The 12,563-nt window shown below is 35.8% G+C and overlaps 1 protein-coding gene across 1 annotated transcript; it reads left to right on the top strand.

Moving 5' to 3' along the window:
- The first annotated feature begins 9,900 nt into the window (after positions 1-9,900).
- Positions 9,901-12,357, top strand: LOC114660099 (protocadherin gamma-A11-like). The gene has a single exon (XM_028812599.1). It carries the CDS (start codon positions 9,901-9,903, stop codon positions 12,355-12,357), a length of 2,457 nt encoding a protein of 818 aa, XP_028668432.1.
- The last annotated feature ends 206 nt before the right edge of the window (positions 12,358-12,563 follow it).

The raw sequence follows: 12,563 nt of genomic DNA, 5'->3' as shown, positions 1-12,563 counted from the left end.
TTTTTACATATTGTCTTAAAGTGAAACTAAGGATTTAAAAGTATAAAGTTGAAATGTGTTCATGATGAATTGAATTTTGAAATGTGTAATTTTTTAGCAAAACAAATTTACCTTTAGGTTGACTTTAAAACTGGATTACATTACCTTTATATATATATATATATATATATATATATATATAGTATATATCATGTATATACTATATATATATATATAGGTAATGTAATATATATATATATATATATATATATATATATATATATATATAATGGTTGAAATAGTTTACTGTCAAATAAATGCAAAGAGTACGCGACACGTGTTTCGCCCTCATTCTGGGCTCATCAGGCATACACACTCCACTGCACTCCCATATATATATATATATATATATATATATATATATATATATATATATATATATATATATATATATATATGTATATATATATATATATATATATATATATATATATATATATATATATATGTATATGTATATATATATATATATATATATATATATATAGTAGTACCATTACTACTACTACTACTGCTGCTACTACTACTAATAATAATAATTAAAGATTATTGTTATTATAACCATCCATGAAAACTCTTGGTGGAAGAAAGAGATACTTTTCCATAGAGTTTTGATAATGATGGTGATGATGATGATGATTAGCAGCATGGTGGCACAGTGGTTATTTCTGCATCAATTTCCTTGGTTAAAGTAGAGTGTATGTTTGCAGTCTGTGCAGAGTTTATAGATCATTTCATTTGAAAGAATATTTCTCTTTGTACCTTAGTTCTCTCTTTACATCCCTAAAATAAACATGTTAGTTTAATTGGCAATTCTAAAATGGTCTTTGGTGAGTATCATTGTAGTTTAAGGGACACTGCTATTGACTGACAATCCATTGTCAGTTGTATCTTGCTTTGTGCCCAGTGCTGCATGGTTGGGCCTGAGCCTCCTGTGACCCAGAGCTGGATGAAACATAGCCAAGAATAATATGTTATGTAATATTATTCATAAAAATAATTATTGTTGATTTAGTATTTTTTTTTTTGGTGATAACAAGTACTGTTGTTAGTCTCCACTATTAATATGTGTCAGTACTAACCGATTAAAATTTTACAGACACAATTCAAGTAATGGTTATATATCATAGTGAGCATCAAATGTAACATTTTACTTTATATTTTCATAAATACCTTGAACCAGTTTCTGTGCTTATCTTTTTTCACCCACCCATCCATACATCCATCCATTCATTTTCTTAAACCCAGTTATTCCATTCACATACGACTCTATATTTAGGTGAACAAGGTGGTCACAAAATTTGAGGGGTGATAGTTTTTCTTTTTTAAACAGTACAGACCCCTTACACACTTGGACTCAAAACTACTGTCCAACTCCCATTAATCTTATTATATTGTTTTTATTATTTATGATGCTAATGATGTTTGTTTTTCATATAAAATGCATTCATGTATGTGAATATATACAGTAAGTAAGTTTATAATCCTTTGTAACTTCCAGATTACAAAGAAAATGTTATAAAGGTAATACAATATCAAATGGTAAAATAGTAATAATCCTACATTTATGAAACTTATGTCATAGAAAGGGGCAAACATTTTTTTTTTTTGGGGGGTGCCTAATTAATTAATTACATTAACATTGTTAATCTACTCAAAGTGCTTTACATAGACAGTGCGGAGCCACTTCAACCACCAACAATGGGAAGCATGCACCTGGATGATGTGATGGTAGTTCATTCTAGCACCAGTACATGCAGACCTCATTATCTGTTAGGTGATGCAGGAATGGGAGAGAGAGAGTGGTAGCCAATTAGGGAAAGAGGATTATTAAGGTGGCAGAAGGAGCAGGACGTGGTGGGCAATTTTGCCAGAACATTTGGAAACACCATGCTCTTTTTGAAAGATGTCCAGGGATCTTTTATGACCACAGAAAGTCAGAACCTTGGTTTTATGTCTTATCCATAAGATGGCACCAATTTTTACAGCTCAGTATCCCTGTCACTGCACTGGGATATTGGGATCCACATATAGGCCACAAGGTAAGCACTCCCTGATGGCCTTACTAACACTGCTTCCGACAGAAACCTAAATGTTTTCAAGATGGTTTTGCATCCAAGTGCTGACTGTGCCCAAACATGCTTAACCTCAGATGGATTATCTGAAGTACATGTGGTATGGCTGCTGTATAATAATGCTAGAGCCAGCTCTTCATAATGACAGAATGTTATTGAAGTATCATCAGTATTTGTCAGCTTTGTTTCTGTTATGATTTGTCACTATGTAACGCCTCTCTGCTAATCATGACTATGTCAGTTTAGTGTTTTTATGGTAAGGACCAAGATATCTCATGGTGACAGTTCACAAGGAGACAAATACTTCTGACACTTCAGCAGTATACTGGCTTGATTTAGCTGTGATCCAAATCTTCTAAATTGTATTACGCATGGATTGTTATTGGCAAAGTGTAAGTTTAAAGCATAGTATTTAATAATCTTACATGTGTAACTTTTTGAAAACTTTTATTAAAAACTTCACACTGCCTCACAGTTACTTGGGAATAAGCTTTCTCAAGTCCCTATAATAATGCATAGTCACCAACTTCACCATTTTTTTGCTTAATAAAGTAAACCCCTCAGACAGAAGTAATCATTGCAACAAATGAACATTTGGTAGTACTGTATTATTATGTGAAACTGATTGATGCCTTCATCCTTTTATTTTTTGAATCTACTTTGATCAGTACAGTTTAATGAGAATCTAAAGACAATAAATCGGTAGAAAAGAAGGAACCACTCATGAATGAGATATAAATTGATCACTGGGTACACTGAAGAAGATACCCAAACTTAATCAGATTGCAGATACTTTACATTTATCATTTAACCTAACAATATGTGCTTGAACTGATAGTCAGACACATTTGAACATTGTAGGAACTTCAAAAAACACCCGAGATGTCAACATATCCAAGAACGGAACCATTATCTAAGCCTGCAAGACCACTATAGAGTCAGCTGGTCTTCCATGCCACTTTAATAATATTTTTAAAATTTTATTCTAAATTCAAACATAAATAATGAGTATTTATGTTTCGCCTTAAAAATTAAAGTAGAAGAGATTATTTGGAATATGTTATTTTTAAATGAACACATTTTAACACACACTAAAAGAGACTAATTTAATATATTAACACTAGTCATTTAGCCCGTTACAATAACGGGCGCTAGAACAGTAGTGCTTAAACATTAGTAGGAACAGTCTATATTAAATGGCAAGGGACTTTGACCTCATTCTTTTTGTTGGTCGTATTTTTCTTTCTTTCAGCCTTTCTTTTGTTGATGTTTACTTGCTGAGCTGACCGTTCTTCGTGGGCTGCCGCCGTGTATTGTGTGTCTTTAATTTTCTGTGACAGTAATACTGTCTTGTACGTCCGCTGGCTTGTACGTCCGTAATATATCTTTAATTTTATCTGGTGGTAATACAGGCATGCGCGTCGGTAATATGCCTTTAATCTCCTCTGACAGTAATACTGGCTTGTATGTGGCTGTAATATGAGTCACTGTATTGTGTACCTTTAATTTCCTCTCGCAGTAATACTGGTTTGTATTTCCGTAAAACGCCTTTAACTTTCTCTAACAGTAATATCGCGCATCACACCATGCCCCGCGCATGCGCACTTCACCAGAAGACACAAACACACGGACACCTGGACGCACAAAAGGATTTTATTAAAGAGGATAAATAAGTCATGACAAGATAAAGTCTATTAACATTGCAGATGTAATCTGGACACTTGCCATTCTATTACTGATCATTTCATTCTAATTTACAAAATGAAGTAACATTCTCAAAGTTGCATAATCCAGTTAAATTAAGGGCCGAGAGAGGGATGGAGCCAATTCCAACAGCAAGTTCCAACACTGGATAGGGAGTTTGTCTATTAGATGACCCGCTAACATGGGGTCAGTTTAGAACTACCTTTTAAAACAAACATATATTTTTGGGATATGAGAGGAAAACTAGAAAACTTGGGGAAAGACCAAGGTATGTGAAATGTGCAGATTCCACAAGGAGGCTGATCAGGCATGGAATTGGAACCCAGCATCCTGAATCCATAGGGCTGCAGAACTAACCACTGCACAATCCTGTCATCACCAGTCCACTTTAGTATTTGTCTAAATTGTGCCAAAACATTAGGTGCTGGTTAAATAAAGAGTTGTATAAGTTGACATTTTGAAAAGGAGATTGTGAGTTAAGACAAAGAGACGAAAGTAATGGATACATAACATGAAGCAGGTTAGGGGTGAAATTGATTTAGTTTGCTTAGCACTCACAATAAAGATGATGATGGCATTGACATTAAAGAAGTAAAACTTATTGTGCATTCTCTTGATGTGTGTCATGAAGAAATTAGGAAACCAATGGTTTTATATCTGCGGTGGGCTGGCGCCCTGCCCGGGGTTTGTTTCCTGCCTTGCGCCCTGTGTTGGCTGGGATTGGCTCCAGCAGACCCCTGTGACCCTGTGGTTGGGATATAGTGGGTTGGATAACGGATGGATAGATGGATGTTTTATATTATTTGGCTTACTTGGATTGTCCCTTAAAATATTAATATTATTTATTGTATCAGTATGCTGCTGCTGAAGAATGTGAATTTCCCATTGGGATTAATAAAGTATCTATCTATCTATCTATCTATCTATCTATCTATCTATCTATCTATCTATCTATCTATCTATCTATCTATCTATCTATCTATCTATCTATCTATCTAATAAGCAATGACAAGATCAGTGAGATATGCCTTCTGCCTTTAGTGTGAATGGTAGGTAAATCAGAAGGACTGAGTTGGTGCGTGTGTGTTTGAGTTTGTAAATATATATTATATAGATAAGTAACTGAGAAATAACAGAGATTTAGACTTATGGAAAATCCAGAGGGGAACTGCTCATTTCTTATTGTCAAGTGAATGTGTTATACCTGGTAGTTAGCTGTTTTTTATTACTCTTATTGTGTTTTTTTCATACTGACAAATTGTTAAGTGTTGCACTTTAGAATCCCAAGTTCTCTATTTATCTCTTACCTTTATGTCTATGGGCATTATGGTGTCACAATACTGAGCACTGCTGTCTCTGATTTCCATGTTCCCAGGGTTTAGTCTGGCACCTGTTTGTTGCTTTGCAGAATTTTTATCCTCTTCATGGGTTTGTGTGGGCTTCAATGCATTTTCCTCTGGTTGTTTTTCTAATTTCCCAAAGACTTCTGTGTTTGGGTAAGTGGCATCTTTAAAGTGGTTAATGTGAAGAGATTCTGTGATACACTGGCACCCTGTCCAGAGCTAGTCAGGGCCTGATGGTACTGGGATACCCTTTGTGACCCTGACATGGATTAAGTTGGTTTGAAACCACTTTGTAACATTTTTTCTTTTTTTTAATTCAAAATAGATGGATAGAAAGCTTTCCAAGGGAAATAATTTTAACACAAGCTCCAATGATATAGAAATAATATAACAACCAACAAAAATAATCCAATGAAACATTCACAAGAATTACAAAGAAATAAGAAAAACTTTTGACCTCACTAGTGACACAAGAGCGATCACAGTGAGGCAGTATAAAAGTGCATTGCCATTTGTATCAAGGAACCCAGTAGCATTTCTTGACCCACTTCTGCTGAATAATTAATTGGCAGAACGTCCACAATGGAGGTGTGTCATAGAGAGAGGATGTGCAGCACAGTTCACAATAGCCCTCAGTTTTATCTTCATCCTCTCCTTCACTGTTACCTTCCAAAGGATTGAGAGAGCATCTCATAATTGAGCGTGCCTTCTTAACTAGCTTACTGATCAAGAAGGCCTGTCTTGAAGTGATGTTACTTGACCTGGACAGCTAAAGCACAGAAAACCACAATGACTATCACGAAGTTATAGAATATGTAATGGAGTCACCACCCATATTGAAGAAACACAAGAGTCACCTCTGCTATTTCTAAAAATGTTCCTCCACAAAGCTAGATCTTTGCATCATGACATTGATATGGACCCCCAAGTACTTGTAGCAGCAGACCACCTCCACATCCATTCTCAGAATTAAGATTGGGTGCAGAGACCCTTTGGTGTGCTGAAAGTCAACAAGCAGTTCCCTGGTTTTAATGATGTTAATTTGATTCTAAAAGCTCCGTACCAGACTCCCCTCCTCTACCCTTTGTCAATATACCCTTTAATGCAGAATCATGAGAGAATGGTGCCTTCTTTCCTGCTATATTGTCACCTTGCTAATTGTGCCTAATTATTCATTTATAATTGATTAAAGTATGATCGTTATCATAGACACATTAATAAACAAGCACAAGTGAAAAAACCTACATCTAGAAAGAATTACAATAATATGAACAAGAATACACACATGCATGGATCACTTTCTGCTAAATCAGTAAATTACAACATTGGCTTCACCTTAGAGATCATTGCAGTTTCAATTCTATTGGCAAGTGCTGTAGGCTTTCAGAGAGTCTCAGATTTACTTTCATTCAGCTGAAGAAAATGAATTGCCAACTAGCATTTAATCTCCTCTAAGCAATCAAGAAAAGGTCTTCAAAGAGCAGGCATCGTTAGGTTTCACCGACAAGTAAAGCTGAACATCATCAGAATAGATATGAAAGGAAATAATGTGTTTCCTAATGACCTGTTCTACAGGTAACATATAAATTGAAAAATGAACAGGCCCTAAAATAGAGCCCTGTAGGACTCAACATAAAACAACAGCAGATGAGGAGAACTGATTTCCAATACTGACAGAAGGGGCTCTGTGATTAAGGTAGGAGACAAACCAGTCCAGTGCTGTACTACAGGTACCAACCCAAATTTTAAGGAAGTCAAGTAGTATATTATGATATGTATACTATATCAGCATTTCTCAACCTTTAAGTATTTGCGACCTGAATTTTCATAACAGTTTTAATCGCGCCCCCCTAACATTTTTTTTAAAGGAGCCCACTAATGCCAATTTGTTCTTTTTTAATTAATGATATATCATAGATGCATATTTTATTATACCTACTTAACTTTTATCGAAATTTATCTAACTCTATATTTATTTTTCTAGTATCAGAATTTAGTTTAAGTTAATTTGTTTTGGTTTCAATAGATGTATTTTTCATATTTTTGATTCTTGTTTTCTTTTTTTCACATCTTTGCACCCCCCCCCCCTTTTTGTTACTTCGTGCCACCCTAGTGGGGCCTGCCCCACAGTTTGAGAACCAGTGTACTATGTGAAAGGCATTAGTAAAATCCAGTAAAATTAAAATGGCACAATCATCAGAATCAATAGCAAGTAGGCCTATCAAGTCATTTGTAACCTTTGAAGAGCAGACTTAATACTAAGAAAAGCTCTGAACCCTGACTTGAATGATTTTAGAATAGCATTATTACAAAGGAAAGAGAGTAACTGAGAGAAAACAATCCTTTCAAGAACTTTATGGAAGAATGTACGTTTAGAAATAGGATGGACATTACTAAGTACGGTAATATTGGTATAGTCCATGTTGTTTTTTAGACACAAGATGGACCACAGTGAATGCTTAAAGGATGTGCCAGTGGCAAAACAAGAATTACTAAAAAGATGGCTAGTAGGGTCAATAACAAGTTGGAATTACATCAAGAGGGGAGGATGTGGGCTTCACATTGGTTTCAGTTTTTGAAAGGGAGGAAAGATTGACGGGGTCATATTGGCTAAAGATGGTGATACAAGGCAGGTAAATGGATTCATTTTACCCATCACTCTGCACTCAGTAATCTATAATGACAAAGTGACAAAATGTGTTCAGGAAGGTTAACAAATGTATTTAAAATGTAATTGCTGAAATTCTTCATCTAAGAATTCAGATACTTTTCTGTGTCACTGCAAATTGTAGTTAGGTGACTCGTGCTTGCTTTCATTTTCTTGAGTTGTGTTTAGAACTTCATTGCTGTCCACCTCTGGCAAACTAAACTGGGCAGGCACAGAGATTGTGCAGGCATATAAGGTCCTACAATTCACACTGCAAGTCAGGACAAAAACCAAGACGAGAAGTCCAAATGACTTTCTATAGACTTCTGTGATAACATTGTGGTGAGGTATAGATCAGAGCATGATTTAAAGCCATAAAGCTTTCAGTAGTTTGGAACCACCAGACTTTTCTTACAGCTGAATGTCTAGTCAAAATCAGTAACCTGATAAGAAGGGCCTTGTTCAGAGAGTTGACCAAGAACCCAATGGTCACTCTAACAGTGCTTCAGAAATGCTCTTTTGAGATGGGAGAATCTATCAAAAAGGCAAACATCTCAGCAGCACTCCATCAATCTGATCGTTGTGATGGAGTGGCTAGATATATATACAGTACTGTATGAGTGGGCCGGCAACGAATTAACATCTTTTTCAGAAATATAGATCCTATATATTCCACACTGGTGTTCGGATCATCTGTAGTATCCTGTGAAACTTTTTATGAAAATGTGGATTAAGAAAACAGATTAATGGATGCATATAGCTCCAATGAATTACAACATACATGCTGGTGTTAAATTAGGACTTGATATATATATATATATATATATATATATATATATAATATAAATACTCTGTCCATATACAGTATATATCTTTAAGGGTTACTTTAGTACTATAATAGTTCATTTAACAGGGAGGATTTTGCTGAGTTTATGCTTCAATACTTTCATATCCAGTTGTATTAAAAATATAATTGCATGCAATATTAAACGCTCACCTGAAAGTACCATAACATATTTCTAATTCTGATATTTATGCATAAGCCTTTTAAAGTAAACACGCTTTTAAAGATTTTAGACTTTTAAATTGTTGTTATTTAAAATTATGGCATATTAAATATTAAATCACAAGACGAATACACAGAGGATGTGTCTGCCTAAACAAATTTGGTCAGTTTACTTTAAAGTTAAGCTATAATGTGGGTTAAAAAGAGAAAAACTAACTCAAAAAAAGAAAAATGAGAAAAAAATGGATTTTTTCTCAATAGCATTGGGGGAAAAAGCCAGGAAAACAGGCAATCTATCTGTGTGAGGAATAATGGGGACATACTTAATACCTAAAAGAGAAAAGATGACCACAGCTTGTGAATGTCTGTATGTTTTTGATACTTGTTTCATTTCTTTTTATCAATAATAATTTAGTTTATTGTTCAGTGTGGCGCTGAGGTGTCACCTGCTACACTTGGGTCTCAGTCCAGGTGGTTCATTGTTGGGTGGGTGTGGCAACATGCTGTTAGCACATGCACCCAACCAGCTATTGTGTTATTAATGTTTTGCCAATACCACAATAATTAAAGAGGCTCCATTAGGAATTTATATGTGACACAGTGTTTTAATTAAATTGTATTTACTTTATGAATACTTTCTGGCTTCCTTAATTTAATTTCTTTACTTTTTCTAATGGTAGTGATTTATAAGAAAAAAAAATTGAATCTAGAAGAAGTGCTTTTACAGAATATTTGCAGTTACAAATAATTTCTATAATATGTGGAATTAATCTTTTCAAATAAAATAATAGTAATACAGTTCATTCACTTGAGTATCTTGTATGCATTTATCATTTTCAACTGTGAGTGCCGCTGTTGATCAAGGAGGAGATTTTACTGGGAGATGATGCAGAAGGCCCTCCTTCAGCTCAGCCCAGAATATCATACAGAGGGGGAGCGCAGTACATAGGAAGGATGAACGTGGACATAATCTTTCAGCTCACCGTTAAAGCAAGGACGATATCAAACCAGTTCACAGTCCATCAGCACCCTGATTTGGAAAGTATCAACAACGATGTTTAAAATCCAGGAATAATTTTGCACACCATGGGATTTCTTTGTTATACTCCGGTTTCGAAAACGACATTGCGGACTCTGAAAAGGCAGGTATTGATATTCATTGTTTTTACCCTTTGTGCACTTGCAGTTAAGGGTGAGGTTCGCTATTCGATTTCGGAGGAGATGATTGCAGGATCTCTTGTGGGAAATGTAGCTAAAGACCTGGGGTTAGACATTCTAAGACTTAAAACCAGCAGAGCACGTATTTTTACCGAAGGGGGTATGGAGTACTTTGAGCTGAATGCGAATAAAGGTACTTTGGTGGTTAAAGACAGAATTGATAGAGAGCAGCTGTGCGCACAGATTACTCCTTGCTTCCTAAATCTGCAGATAGTGCTTGAAGACCCCATAGAATTTTATCATGTTGCCGTTGAAATTGTTGATGTAAATGACAATGACCCAATGTTTCCAAATAAAAACATTAAATTAGAAATCAGCGAAGCATCAATGCCAGGAGCCCGTTTTGCACTGCTTAGTGCCATCGACTACGATGTGGGCTTAAATGCACTTCAAACGTACACACTTTCACCAACTGACAATTTTAATTTAAAGATTCGTAAACAATCCGATGGCAGCAGTTCAATAGATTTACTTTTAGTTAAACAGCTGGATCGAGAAAACCAAGAGGAACACGTTGTGCTGCTTACTGCAGTCGATAATGGGAGCCCTCGGAGGTCTGGCACTGTCGAAATTCGCATTGTTGTTCTCGATGCCAATGACAATGCCCCCATATTTACGCAAGATGTTTACAAAACCGCTGTGAAAGAAAATGTTTTAATTGGTTCGGGGCTTATTACAGTTACAGCTACCGATGCAGACAAAGAATTATATGGTTGGGTAACATATAGTGTCACCCACGTTACCGATAACTGCGGAGATCTGTTTGAAATTAACTCAACCTCTGGTGAAATCAAAGTGACAGGTCAGCTAGATTACGAAACATTTAAAAAGTATGAAATTACAGTCCAAGCTAAAGATACAGGGGGCTATACAGATTCTTGCAAAGTGATGGTAGATATAATTGATGTGAACGACAACATCCCTTTAATAACCCTTATGTCAGTTTCAAGTGAAATACCCGAAGACTCAGGACCTGGGACAGTGATTGCCGTCATTAATGTACAGGATAAGGATTCTGGAAAAAACGGCCAAGTCACTTGTTTAATTGATGACAATATTCCATTTAAGCTTAAGCCTTCTATCAATAATTTATATAGTTTGGAGACGGGTGTACTTTTAGATCGAGAAATAACGTCACAGTATAATATTACAATTTACGCAAGAGATGAAGGCAAGCCATCTCTTTCATCTAGCATCACCTTATCTTTAGGAGTAAAGGACGTCAATGACAATCCACCGAAATTTGAACAGCAGCATTATACAGCATACATTACGGAAAATAACTCCCCAGGATATTCGTTTTTTTCTCTACGCGCAAATGATGACGACTCTGGTGTTAACAGTAAACTTTATTACTTCATTCAAGATCATTTTATTCAGAACATATCTGTTTCGTCATATATTTCTATTAATTCCGAAGAGGGTACCCTCTGCTCTGTACGTTCTTTTGATTATGAGCAGTTCAACCGTTTTCAAGTTTCTGTCATAGCCAAAGATGGGGGATCCCCGTCATTTAGCGCAAGCGCGATTGTAGATATTCTTGTGCAGGACCAAAATGACAACGCTCCCCAGATTCTGTTCCCCGTCCAGAATAAAGCGTCAACCGGTCCTGAAATTTTACCCCGCACTGCAGATGTTGGCTATCTGGTAACTAAAGTTGTGGCTGTTGACAAGGACTCTGGACAGAATGCTTGGCTTTCTTATAAACTCATCAAATCTACTGACCAAGCACTTTTCAAACTGGGGATGCATAATGGAGAATTAAGAACAGTTCGAGAAGTTACAGAGAAAGATTCCACAAGGCAAACCTTAGTTATTTCAGTAGAAGACAACGGGCAGCCAGCACAGTCAACTACAGTCACTATAAACGTGGCGGTCACTGACAGCTTCCCTCAAGCATTAGCGGAATTCAACGATCTCTCCCAGGAAGTCACTGGTGAAGCGGATTTAACATTTTATTTAGTATTGGCTTTAGCAATTGTGTCGTTTCTTTTTCTAACATTTATCGTTATCTTGATAACTTTTAAAATATATTCCTGGAGGCGGTCCAGACTCTTCAAAGCCTGTTCAAATGGAAATCTCCCAGTTATCCCATATTATCCACCCCGTTATGCAGATGTCGGTGGAACAGGAACTCTTCGTCACGTTTACAATTATGAAGTTTGCCTAACAACAGATTCGGGAAGAAGCGACTTCAAATATATTAAACCTGTCCTACACAGTGGTGTTAATGGTGAACTTAGTGGACTGGAAACAATGCATTTCAATCAAAAGACAGACTTGAATACCAATGAAGAACTTCTACAGGTAAGTGTGGACACCTAGCACAAAAGTTTTTTGTAACGTTGTATTTAAAATAATTGTATCCAAAGTAATATTTATATTCAGTTTAACTACATAAATGTAGAGCCCTGTAACCAAATACTAACGATGTAATAATTTCATGTGAGTTTACTTTAGGCAGTGGGCAGGAACTGAAGTAAAATGTGTTTAACTCGTTGCCCTGAATTATTTGTGAATGTTGTATACGT

Source organism: Erpetoichthys calabaricus, chromosome 11 (assembly GCF_900747795.2).
Source record: "Erpetoichthys calabaricus chromosome 11, fErpCal1.3, whole genome shotgun sequence".
NCBI classification, from domain to species: Eukaryota; Metazoa; Chordata; class Cladistia; order Polypteriformes; family Polypteridae; genus Erpetoichthys; species Erpetoichthys calabaricus.
Note: the sequence above shows the minus strand (reverse complement) of the source record. Positions and strands in the feature narration are given on the sequence as shown.